General features: G+C 33.9%; 1 protein-coding gene across 4 annotated transcripts in view; it reads left to right on the top strand.

Moving 5' to 3' along the window:
- The window catches only part of CNTN6 (contactin 6), a 291,320-nt gene that overhangs the window by 245,369 nt on the left and 31,715 nt on the right, over positions 1 to 14,236 (top strand). For all 4 annotated transcript variants that reach the window (XM_036869272.1, XM_036869273.1, XM_036869275.1 and 1 more), the window contains one exon: positions 2,551 to 2,678. In XM_036869272.1, the coding sequence (XP_036725167.1) occupies positions 2,551 to 2,678 (128 nt within the window). The remainder of the gene's footprint in view (positions 1 to 2,550; positions 2,679 to 14,236) is intronic.

Genomic DNA, 14,236 nt, shown 5'->3' on the forward strand with positions numbered 1-14,236 from the left:
AAGTTTTCTTACTATATTTTAACATCTCTTATTAATGAAAAAATAGTAAGTTGAAATATTCATACCATTTATTATGTTATAAAATCTCTATAGTTAAATGTCTGGCTTTCTATATCCTAGGGCACTAGGGAGAATTACTTTTTTAATCATCTAGTTTTAATAAATGATACATTGGTTTGGTTACTAGTTTGGCTATTTTCATAAAACATTTAAATCTAAGATTTTTTATTCTTTTGCACATTTTTACATATTGATCTATGAAAACAAAATGGATTCTTACTTAGACATAAAGATAATCTTTACAGACTAAAGTTTGATTTATAATGAACTGAGCAATGTTCTCAAACTTTATTGTACATACTAATTACTGAAAATCACGTTAAAATGCAAAGTTTGATTCAGTAGGTCTGGGATGAGACCACATTTTGAGGAGCAAACACCTAAGACCATCTTAAGGGCCTCTAATGATGACTCAGCAGATATTTCTTGAACGTCATAGTCAACATGCAGAATTATTTACTACAAGTGACGCAAAGTGATGGTTCTGGAAAGAGCATGAGCACTAGAGATACTCAGTTATAATTTTCAATTCATTCTTTGATGCTTATTAGCTGCTTAATCTTGAGCAGATTTTAACTTTTCCTAGTCTTAGTCTGTCTTCTTATTATCTGAAGCTTGAGAAATGTCGGTTGATTGACTAAGATTTCAAAAGAAATAATCAGTTTCAATGATGACGATTTCAGTTCAATTTACCAAACATTACTGAACATACACAATGAGCCTGAAAAGGCTGGTGGACTTAGGGTAATATTAAACCACAGTTTATATGAATTGTCCTTTTCTGAAAGCTAACTGGAAAATTATGACATATAAACATTGGTATTACTAGCTGGGAAGTTTGTCTGACGGCCTTTAGCTATCAGCAGATACATATTTCTTTAACGTTTAAAATGTTTTTTGGCCAAAATTTAATGTTTCTGTGTTGCTTGAAATTCTTAGTTATTCCTAAATTCTAGAGGTAAGTGATGCACCCAAATGTTTCTCACACCGACCTCTTCTAATTGAATCAGGTTAAGAATTGTTTTTGGCCAGAAGTTTGCTGCATACTAGAATAGCTTTGTTACTGTGTCAATAGCGGTATGATTCGATTGTTAGTATAAACTGGGATCAAGAAATCTAGACATTTCAGAAATTAAATAAGATGTCAAATGTTCACTGTTGGGGAATACTCCAAGAAAATGACTTAAAAGAAATCTGATTATGTGCCATGGAACATTCTAAACCCAGATGTGGCCCCTTCCACTCACTTGACAACAGAATATGGAACTTGTCACTGATAATACACCCAACATCATAAGCTGGTTTCATACAAATTGTAGTTGGCTGATGTTCTCTGTGTTTCAAATTAGGTAATTAATTATATTAGCTACATTTCCTGTAATACACATATTAGAAACAATGATATGTTTGCAATGAAAGAAATACTGTTTTGTTATTGTTAATGGATGTGACATGCATGCCAACTCTCTTTCCTTTCATTCCTTTAAAACCGTTGTCATTACAAATGAGTTTTCACTGCTTATTTTTCTGCAACTCTGACTACCCACTAGTGTTTGTTCTTAGAGCTGTATTTTTAAAAGGTCGTTAATTAAATTTATAAGACATAAAATCGGGCACATGGTTTTTGTTTTGTTTTGTTTTGTTTTTCATTTTTTGTCTCCTTACTAAAACATTTGATGATGATTTTGTCAAGAAACCAATCTTAGGGGTTCCCTTGATTACGACAGTGTTCTGATGTTTGCTTTTGACTATTTCTGAGTTTCAGAGAAAACTTCATACGAATCATTTTTTGAAAGACTGGAACTTCTTAAATAGCTCTCTCCATTGCGTATTATATGAATACATGTATTTTAGGAATATTTAATTCAGTCTGATTCTTGAAGCCTTCATTCTTTTTACTTCTCTCTTCCTCTTTTTAATGGGACAGGCCACATAACAAGATGGCCTGAGCCCCCTGGCTATGGAACCCCATGGATGGTTCCTTCAACTCACTAGCACAGGCAAATATTGTCATGGTTGAAAACCCTGTTGTTTGGTAGCTGAAAGTCCTAAGTAAAAACTGGTCTATAAAGCCACAGAGTAAACAATGTGAAAATTGGGCTTGCGTTTCTCTAACGCCAAGTTCAGTTTTCACCAGAGTTGGTTTTTCAAAATGCATAGTAACTAGTTGCATTTGTTATTAATCAAGCAAATGGGCACTGTAGCACCAAGCACTCATTTGATTTTTAATGTGCATTGAAATCAGCAATGATAATTCAAGTTATAGCAAAATAATTATCAGTACTGTGTCAGAATAAAAGCAAATGTCATTTATTCTAATATGTGGATTCACAGATTGCTCACAATTAAAAGCAGGATAATAGGAAAGGAATACATTCATATTAACAAATGCACCCATGGTTTCAGTAACGCTTTAAAATGAAAATAGGTGGTTAAGACTTACCAGTTTTAAAGAGCCTTACTTATGTTAGTTATACATTTTCTTTTTAGAGTGTTCATCCTGAAGGATGGCAGCCTCAAGATACATAACGTTACCAGGTCGGATGCCGGATCATACACTTGCATAGCTACAAATCAGTTTGGTGTTGCCAAGAACACTGGCAGCCTAGTTGTAAAAGGTATTTTACTATCTTCATTTGTGCTTGATGAACATTGGAGATATGTATGCATATCATGACCTCTTTCACAGTTGTCAACCCTGTATCATATTGTATATGTGAAATGTTTGATTTCACATTTTATTTAAGAGTTGTGTTCCCATATTCATTAATAGCATGCTCACTTTGCCACTGGAATAACATGGTAGATGTGAATACCTTGGCAGTTGAAAAGCTGTCCAGCGGGTAATTAGACAAAACTAAAACTTGAACTAAAAATTTTGGATTTCCACAGATGCCTCAGTGTGGGGAAGCCATGGACATTTTGTTGACATCAGTGGATAATATTTTTTTTGTGAAGTTTCCTTCAGAAACTCATTTTGTGTAAAATTTTTACCTGGATGTAAGGCTGCCAAGTGCATAATCAGTTCATTTATTTCTATAACTCTAAGTACATAACTAGTGAAATGCAGACTCTCTTACATTCACCTTAATAAGCAGTTCTTTGCAAAGAAAAAAAAATTTAAACATTAGTGTCTATTTGAGTTATTATTAGATTCCCATCACAGTAAACACATACGCTCACACAACTTCAGATGGTAAAAGTGCATACCTTAGTCTTGAGACTTTTAAACTAGTATCAATCCAAATGCAACTACATATATCACCAAAGGACATAATTAGCATTAGATGCATCTATTCCCCATCTTTGCTACTTTATTTTATTGAACCTCAGCTCATAAAACTAGTCTGTTTAGGGGGAGCCAGGTCACTTTTATCATTTTATTGCCTCCTGGATGACAAAAATGACTGTCTTGAAAGATGAGTTTGAGCAGCTACTTAAGCCCAAATGATTAAATTCAGCAATTGATGCTTTATCATCATTTCTATTAAAAATGATTAAATACAATAAAAAGTAGTTAGCTGCTATACTTCTACTATCCTTTAAAATGTCTCCAGGAAAATAAACTCATCTTTATCCGTGGAAGATATTTCTCCCAACTTTATCTCAAGCCTATTACATTATGCCAACAATTGTCTGAAACACTCAGGGGAAATATAAATGATAGAACTTGTATCAAAATTCAACCAGTGTAGCATATTTTGAAAAACTTCACTTCTTTAAGATTGTATTGTCATCAGGTTTTTAAGACAGGTATGGACTTAATGTTTCACGGAATGTGCTGTAGCTATATTTAATAATAGGGAATTTCTCCAGCAAAGTTTTGGTAATACTCATGTACTAAAGAGTGTGAATGCTTTATGTTTGAAGAACTAACATGTTCATTAAGGAAAAAAAAACAGAGGAGATTACCTTATGTCAAATTAAGAAACTACAGGTGGTATATGCACTCATTTTTATTACAGCAGAAGATTAAAATATGGTAGAGGATAAAAAGGCATTGCAGTTAACTCTTACAGGTATGGAGAAATCCAGGAGGAGTTAAAATATGAAATTTTAAGGATGAAGACATCAGTAGTGGAAACGTAGTTTCTCAAAGAAAGTTTTGGTAGAATACTGGTGATGGGTGAGTAGGACCAATAATTTTCCTGCTAAAATACAATGATGGGGATGCTTTCACCTCAGAGACTAAGAAAAAAAGTTAATAGATTGAGCTAAATGGATAGTTTCTTTTCCTCAAATGTTTCTTTAGCCTTTAGCTAAATGCTGTCTTAATGCTGTCAATTAGTAATTAATGGAAGAAAAGTAAAAGGAGAAGACTCACATAAATGTGAGAAACTCAGGAGCAGCTACTAACTTAGTTCTAATTATGGAATTTGGATATTGTAGAGGTGAAACATAGCCATGTTTCTTACTAAATAGGTTCCTAATTCTCAAGATAGAATCAAGTTGATATGTATTTTGGGATGTTCCACAAAACACACCATAATCCTCAGGCACTCCACTCTGTCTATGAGTAAGAAAATAACTAAGATTGCTCAGTTAAAAAACTGATATATTTTTGCTTATTTCTAGTGTTTTTTTGCTGGAGCTATTGAAACAAAATTATCTCAATCTACATTCCTGGTCAACTTTATCTTTTCTACTCTTTCTTCTTCTGTGGCACATTTCATCTTCTTACAAAGGATATAATTCATTTATTTACATGTATTTTTTTCCCTTTATTTCCCTTCCTCTAGAAAAGAAGCATAAAGAAGGCAGGGACATCACAAATTCTAGTACAGTCCTGGGAACTGTATGTGTTCAATAAATATTTATTGATTGAGTGAAAGGATCTCACCTCATTCCCCTTAGTTCTCAGAGATAATTTCCATCCTGACTTCCTTGCTCTAAAATCTACAAGTTTTCAATTTTTCAGGGTGTACTCTTGTTAGAACACTTCACAATAAAGAACATCAAAGGCAAATAACAAACTTGTAAATGCTTTCACTTTCCCAATTTTACGGTTTGTAGTTACATTATTCTAATACATAGAGAACCCCACACTCTGAAAGGGGGGACAAATATGAAAATACATGAAAATCTGAAAGACTTCATGCAGAGAACTCACTGTTCTGGTATTTTCAGCATAATACCAGAGGATGATTTACATATGCAAAAAGGGCTTATGTCAATATGCATGAATATCAAGTTATTTTCACTCATTTATATCTAGTAATGGGAAGGAAATTGTGTTTGTTATTTTTAACCTTCATGAAATATCCATGTGCCATTTTAAAGGGATTTGGGGATTTCTTGCTTCTTTGCCATTGACAGTAACCATCATATGCAATATAAATAAACACATACATACATAATAACATATACATTAAAAAAACTACATAAACACAAAATGTGTACAGTATGGATAAAAGCATCTTTAGAAACTTTGCTTTATTACTGATCTGTAATATATAATCTTTATTAAACTGTGGGATTTTTACACAAATACAGTTCTAAGATAAGTCTATCATTAGCACAGCTTCTTAACTAGACTGCTATCTCTAATTCCCTTTCATGTGGGAATGTTGAAGGTATCACTGCCAAAATTATTATTTTATAACCTACAAATTTGAAGCTTTAATATGAGAAGGAATCATAATACTATGCATTGATTCAAACATTTTCTTGACTGTTAAGAGTGTAGCCATTTGGCTGTTTGTTAAGACGATTTAATACTTCTCTGTGTATGTATGTATGTGTGTGTGTGCACCTGTGTGTGTTTGTATGTTTGCATTTTCTTGTCTATAATGTTCATCTGATTGTCATTATAGAGTCAAATATAATTTTATTTCTCAAATCAAAATCTTACAGTGACCTTTCTGGTAATAGGGTGGTAAGGAGCAAATGAGAAATTTCAGTAAAGCTGATAAAACAATCATCTTTCTTTGAATTTACTTATCTGCCTCAGTCATGCAAGAAATGTTGTTGTTAGATAACATGTAAAAAGATAATAGTTACAGGAGTAAGATATTTTCCAGCTTAGTTTTTAGCTGATATGGCTTATCTGTGTCAAGAGGATTCTGAAGTTATCTGCACTGTATGTTGGAAATTTCTATTCCACTATGCAACAGGATAAAGCAATTTGCTATTCAACACAGGGAGTGCAATTAGCACCAGCCTTACCAGAGCCCTGGCAGATGCCCAGTGTAATTTGAGGACATGTTCCATAGGCACAGACAGAGAATGGAAAGGAAAGGGAGTTTAAATGTTTTCAGTCTGGGGGACTTAGTAAAATTACAATGTGTACATACACTAAGAGGTGTATGAAAATCACATAAAAGGGGAAATTATTTGATCTGGCATTTGGAAAATTATTAAAAAGCAGAGTAACAGCAGGCTATAAAAATGATCTTGTTTGCAGGCAACATTTGTTTTTGTTTCCCCACTGGAGAAGTTTTGTATGTCCAATTATAGGCCTCATTGCTTCAGCATTATTTTCAACTGAAATGTCGGAACTTGGAAAAGCATATCTAATGTGCAAATTAAGTTTATTGCTGCTCATTTAGTTGTTTATTCTTTGTGATAGAAGTCTTTATTTTATCAGCATGGAGAGTGGCCTATCCATTTTCTCCAGCAGAATGAGAGTGTTCACTAATATTGTTCTACATTTACTAAGAGAAATATCTAGATAGGTAGATAATTGGAGGCTTTGTGGCTTTACACTGCAGTTTAAAAGATTTGAGGTGTTGAGTCCAGCTGTATCCAGAAGCCCAGCTTCACTGAGTAAACCAAAAATACAATTTCACAGAAATGACAAGACACAATGGAATACATCCATCTTTTTGTAGTGGTTGAAGTCTCCCAGTACTGCTAATATCTTTCCCCAAATATTTAATTCTACATTCCAATTTTCTACAAGAATGAATTAAAACATTTAATAGAAAGAAGACTTTGATTTAAAAATTATTAATGGAAGTATTCTTAAGGTGAAAAAATATATACTGAGTTTTTATACTGTCTAGAAATGAAGTTTTCTTCCCCCCTCCAGTATTGAAAATAACGCTGAGTTCTTGAGACCTGAATTCCATAATCTCTTCAAGTATAAAGGAGAAAACAAACAAAAAGCTTTCATGTAAGCAAACACAATAATATCAATATTATTTTAGTCTTCATAACAATTTAGTTCATAGTCTTTTAAAAATGTAGCACATATCACTCAGATGAAATTTCCAGGCATGTTAAGCAGCCTTTTTTCTTTTAAATATATATTATACAATATATAATGTAAAGGACATTATATATTAATTATAATTAATGAATTATAAGTCTGCACTTTTTTATTATGCAAGAAAGTTTTCACTGAACCTATTATTGGTTAAAATTTTGCTTTGTTTTATTTATTCTTAATAAAAATAGGGGGTTGTATAGCTTGTGCTTTATACCAAATAAAGAGGCCAGACAGATGAGTACATACCACTTCTTAAAGAGATGAAAAGCAGAAACTTTGAAATTAGATTAACTAGTTCAATTACTAACTAGCATGAAATCCTAAAGAGTTTGTTTTTGCTGTTTGATGTTGTATTCTTTATTATTATCATTAACTACACTCTATTAAATATACATACTCTGCTCCAGGCACTGTTATAGCTGCTTTATGTATATCATCTCACTGAACACTCAGAACAACACTTTGAAGCAGATGATCATTAGAGATTAAGGCATAGACGTCTGAAAGTACTTGCCAAGGTCCCTTGCTATTAAGTGGCAGAACTCTTTTTTCCCTTCTAGTAAATTTATGTAATCATACTTACATGAGACACTTTTACATGACATTGTTTAAAGTTCAAAGAAAATAAAACTATAGTAACTTGCAGATATTAGTACTTCCCCCTAAATACTTCAGTTTTCCTTTGTTAAATAGAGTTCAATATTTGTTTATATCTTTATCATTTGAGGTAAACTTTACATATATAATGAAATACACGTCTTAAGTGTACATTTGCTGAATTTTGGCAAATGCGTACACCGGCGTAACCCCTAACTCTACCAAGATACATTACCATCATCCTATAGAACTTCCCTCATGCCTCTTCTTAATCAATCCCTACCCCCACCCCAGTCCTAGAAGCAAGTACTGTTACGATTTTTTTCTGCCATAGATTTCATACAAATGTAATCATACAGAATATACTCTTTGGCATCTGGCTTCTCTCACTCAGCTTAAATCACTAGCTATCAACCTTCTGTTTTTATTAAAAATGAACAAAACTAAACAAAACTTTACCAACAGTAGGTTTAACCTGTGTAGTAAAAAAAAAAAAAATCTTGAATTATAAATATCTTTGTCTCCAGTTTCCTTCCCAAACTTGTACACACTTGTGCCCTGAGTACTGGGTTAGGAATTGGAAGTTCAGTAATTTTTTTCTTGATGCCAGTCTGAAGCTAAAGGAAGTGATTAGACTCCTGTGTTAGTTGGGCATTCTATTTCTAAACCAGCACAGTGGTCACTCAAGCTCTAGTGACATTTCTTTAGGAAAAAAGTGTGTCATTACAACATTAAGAAAAAGATGCAAGCTCTGTTTTAGGTCTGTGGATCCTGAACACTCAAGGAAACAGTTATTAGCAAATTCTTTCAAGCCAAAAAAAGGAATGGGGTAGGAGTGGGGCAAGGGGGTGTAGAAGGGAAAAATAATCAAATGAATTGATTGACGCTGATTCTCCTCTTCTGGATTTTATTTTCTCATTTCATCTATCCTTATCCCAACATAAATGTTCAGAAGAAAACATTTTCTATTAGGTCCTGTAGCCAGGCAAAGTAAAATTTTCTCATTCCATCCCTTTTAAAACTACGCAACACTTCAACCTGATATTTTACTACAACCCAGCATAAAGTTACAGTTGGAGGACTGAGCGAATGCTATCTATTTATAGGAAATATAAATATGATCCCATAAATAGTCATTGCCTATTATGTATTACTGCTTTGAAAGTGAGTAGTTGGCATATTTAATTCATTTAGCAGAATCTACAGTGCATGCTCTTTTTAAATAGACGTCAGGCTCTGTTTTGATTACTTGTTAATATAGAAGATCTGTGTTTACATTTTACATTATTACTTGCTAGGGAATTTTTCAGTGTTACCTTGCATGATACTTAGACTTGTTTTCTCATTTAGACAACTCAAATTTTAGACAATTACTTTCTCCAGACAATTCTTCATTTGTTTCTTTTACTCTGGGGTTCAGGGTAGTCTTTTAATATTTGTTCTAAATCATTTAAATATTGAAATGGAAGATAAGTGGGTAATGGTAACTGCAGAGAAACTGTAATATACTGACCATGGTTACTTTGTACATTGGAATTAAATCATACTCTGCCTATGGTGGAATATAATATAAATACCAAGTACTGCATGTAGATTTTAGTGGATATAAAACAACCTAGCCTACTGTAAGTATATGTACAAAGAGGAAAAATGTATTAAATAAAGATTAAAAACTCCTCCATTTCTTGCTTGCTAGAGGTGGGGAATTGAAGACTCTATCACACTGGTTTCCTTGTTTGTTTGTTTTCTCTACAGGGTTTATTTCAGAGTACTAGCTTTGATTTTCCTGTGCTTGCTTTTCCTAGAGTTAGTAATTTTCTTGTTTGTTTGCTTAGCTTTCTACGGAATTGGCAACAATTCATCCCTCAGTTCTATTTCAACTTTCTTCCTTTAATATCAATCTACCTTTGTGTTGGGGAGCCTGGTCTCCTAATCACCATACCTTTCTCTTGACATACTTCCTCATTTGGGTAGACTGCATCTTCCTATGGATTTCTGAGAAACAATTTAAGAAAAATGCAATTTTTTTGAGATCTTTCATGTTTGAAAATGTCTTTACACTATGATTACATTTGATTGATGGTTTAGTTGGAAACAGAATTCTGGACTGGAAATCAGGATTCTTCATAAATTTGGAGATGTTACTCTGCTCTAAAAGCTGAAGCCATTTTGATTTCTGACCTGTTTGTGACATCTTTTCTCTCTCTCTCTCTACAAGTCTGTTTTTCCCAGTGTCCCACAATTACATGATGATGTGCCATGGTGTAAATTTATTTTCAACCTTTTCACAGGGCATTTGGTGTACTTTGCCATCCTGGAAACCCGTAGTTCTTGGTCCTGGAATATCTTCCCAAATAATTTAATAATTTACTCCATTTCTTTTTCTGAAATCCCTATTATTTAATAGATTTCCTAAACTGGTATTCGAGTTTATGCGTGTGTGTATGTATGTATGTATGTAACTATTTACCTATCTTTGTATATAATATTGTATTTTATATAATTATATATATATTTAGATACATATAATTTATATACATGCTCATGTTATATATATACACACACACACACACACACACACACACACACACACATATATATACTTTTGTTTCTCTCTCCTCATATCCATTTTATAGCTTTGTTGCTCTATCTTCTAGGTGATTTTCTCAACTTTATCTTCCAGACTTTCTATTGTATTTTTGTTTTTGCTATTTTGAAAAAATTTCTAAGTGTCCTTTTATTTTCTGGCCTTGCTCATTTTCTACCCCTTCCTCTGAAAATATTGCTTGTAGTTTTTCTCTTTTCTAGTTTATTTTTTATGCATGGTCTCTGTTGTCCCAAACTACTTTCTTCTCTTTCTTTGTTTTAATCCCTATCCTTTATTAAAAGGTGTACAAAGATACTTTGTGCATCTGTTGCCTGCTCATATTTAAAAGTGGGTCACTAAAAATCTTACAGAAAGCTCTGATCAAGTGTGGGGATTTTTGAATGATTGGACTTCACATTTAGATGATCTGGCCAAGATATTTCCTTGGAAAACTCTAAGGTCACTATATTTGGATCTTCTCTTGTAGGCTCATCAGATCCCTAGGAAAACTGTCCCTCACCTCCCACCCAGGTTTCCTGCCTGGAGAGCAAAGGCCCAGCAGACAGCACCCTCAGAATTGCATAAGGTTACAACACATGGATCTCAGCCCTCACCCTGTACATGTTTCCTTAATTCCCCTATTTTCAGTAGGAGCCCCCCACCCTTAACTGTGCTTGGTGACCAGCAGTTGAGACCCTCTGTTGCATATCCTCTCAGGAAAGTAATTTGCTGGTCTTCTTCTGAGATGGGAAAACATTCTTGAGACCAAATAGCATCCTATTCATAAATTCCAAAATGAATTAATTCATAAAGACATGCTAAATAAGTTTTCTCCTCAGCCTTCCCACTGCCAGCCTATGACTGACCTTTACAGTAAGCCAGTTAGAAGTCATTTAACTTCATTCCAGTTCCTCAAATTTTGTCTCCCCTTTTCGTCTCTGTTTTGGTGGATTAATGTCTTAGAAAAAAAATTTCTTTTGGCATCATTTATTAGATGTTTATAAAGAACTTGAAGTAAATACTATGTAATCAATTATCATCGCCAGGATGTTGTACATCCTATTTTTTATTGTGATACTATTTTTCTCTGCTAATATTTAGAAGAAGTCAAGCTTTAGCTATTTTTTGCTTAAACAAAATTTGTCAAGTAATCTAGAAAGCACAATTTGGGAGATTATGGGTCATGGACTCAAATCTTCCACTTGTACACTAGATATGATTCCCTCTCACATTCAGGGACATTCCCTCTCTCTCTCTCTCTCTCTCCTTACCCCCTCCCTCTCCCTCCCTTGTCTTTTTCATCTCTATTATCCCCTCTAATGCATCACTCCCACCACCATACTTGCATATTGTTACTCTCATCATTAAAAAGCTGTCATTTTCTGACCTTACTTCCCCTCCGGCTACTGCCATATTTGACTCTTCTCCTTTATATCAAAACTCTTTTAAAACGTTGTCTATACGAGCTTGCTTTTTTCAACCTTTCTGGTCAATTCTGTTTTGAATCCATGCAACCAGGCTTTTTTCCTACCATTTCATCAAAACTGTTCTTAACAAGGTGACTAGTAGCCTCCACACTGTTTTATCCAGCGGTCAGTTCTCAGTCATCTTACTTAACCTATCAGACTACTGATCACACAGTTCTTGATACACATTTCTCACTTGGCTACCAGGACATAGTATTTTTCAGATTTTCCTTTAACATCTTGAGTCACTCCTTTTCAATTTCCTTTTCTAGTTCTTCTGAATCTTACCAATTTCCTAAATTTGGAATATCACAGGGAACTTCCCTCGAATTTATTCTCTGCCATACCTATTACCACTCACTTGGTAACTCGTCCAGTCTCATCATTTTAAATAAAATCTACAAGCTAATTCCCAAAACGATAACCCAGCTTAGTTATCTATCTTAATCCCAAATCCAACTGCCAATTTATCTTAACTTCCAATTTACTATATCCTAACACTAACCTCCTAATTCTCACTCCCAGAACTTGCTCCTGCCACAGTAAATCCCCACTATATTAATGACAGCCTACACCAACACTTGCTCAAGCCAAATCCTTGTAGTCATTTTCACTCTTTTCCTTCTTTCAAACCCCATATCCCATTGTCCAACAAATGGCCTCAGCATCAAGATATGTAAAGAAACTAACCAGGTCCCACAACTTCAATGACCAAACATTAGTTTAAACCATTACTGTCACTTTCCCAAAGTGTGTCTCTAGTACAGAGATACCCAACTAAGTTTATTTTGCCTCCTAGGGGACATAGGGCAATGTGTAGGGATATTCCTGGTTGTCACAACTGAAGGATCTACTAACATCTAGTAGGTAGAGGCCAAAGATGCTGCTAAATATCCTATAATGCACAGAACAGCCTCCCCACCGCACTCTGAATCCACTTACACATACATGCGACAAAATATAATCTGGCCCAAAATGATAACAATATTGAAATTAAGAGACTCACCCATAGCCTCAGAAGTATGGATCTCAATTCCAAATTTGTCTCCCTTCTAGAAGCTTGAACGTTCCTATTAAATTGTAGATGAGTTTTTGCCTCTGTTATGGAAATCCTCTAAAGGCTCCTCAGTTCAGTGTTGTTTTATTTGCTCAGTATTCACACTGATGTACACCTGGAAGAAAGTAAGGGTTCAATACTAATTAAATGGTTTTGAATAAAATATTGAATAAACAATTAGTATATTTTTATGTTAAGGGTTTCTACATCTGTCCAAAGTAGTGCTCACTTCTTTTTCCAAATGACATTAACTATCATACTGTTCAAGCTATTATCTAAAAAGCTACTGATAAATGGCCTAAATATTTCCAACCCTACACATAATCTATTACAGAAAGTTAATAATATTGGCGAAACTTCTGTCCTGACTAGTTGAAGTACATTTATCACACAAACATCATACCAATATCAATCACAATAATGTAAAAATATTTTAAAAATAAAAATCTCAAGCAGAAATTTTGGTGGTCTCACAGTGCCAGAAAGAAAAAACTGGGGCTCATAATCAACCAAATAGAATGAGGCCAGCTAAACAATTCAATCTTGAATCAAGACACCTAAGGGACTATGCCCTAGTAATAAAAGCAGAGCAAAATTGACCAGAACTTAAAATCACTGACTTCAGACACAATTTCTATCAATTCCTGACTAGATTCTGCTCTTTTCCAATTGCCTGCTTAAAAGTCAGTCTTCTTGGGAAAAATACAACAAAATGAAAATATTTACATTTTGAGCCACAGTGCCTGACATTTCATAAAATGTTACCAAGAACAGCTGGAGCCAGGACCAAATGACCAAAACCGAGGGAAATATCAGATAACAGCAACAAGTCACGGCTGATAGAAATATAGAAGCTATCACACAAGGGTTTTAAAATAATTGTGATTAGTATGTTTTTTTAAAAGATGACAAGATGGAGAATTTCAGAAGAGAAATGGCATGTATTAAACATCAGTTGGAAGTTCTAGAAGTGAAAAATACAAAGGCTAAAATTAAGAACAAAATAGACTGACTTAACAGCAGATTAGATATGGTAGAGAAGAAGATTAGTAAAGAGGAAGATATGTGAATATAAGATATCCAATATGGAGAGGAAATGCAATAGGAAAGACAAAAAAGAACACAAAGAATATATTGTTGATGGTGAATAGCTCTAACATACATGAAATTGTGGTTCCCAAAGGGGCAGAGGAGGGATGAGGGATGACCAGTTTGAAGAAAGATTTTCCAGAGAGTTAAAAAAAAACTGAAAATGACAT

This window comes from Balaenoptera musculus, chromosome 11 (genome assembly GCF_009873245.2).
Source record: "Balaenoptera musculus isolate JJ_BM4_2016_0621 chromosome 11, mBalMus1.pri.v3, whole genome shotgun sequence".
Lineage (NCBI taxonomy): Eukaryota > Metazoa > Chordata > Mammalia > Artiodactyla > Balaenopteridae > Balaenoptera > Balaenoptera musculus.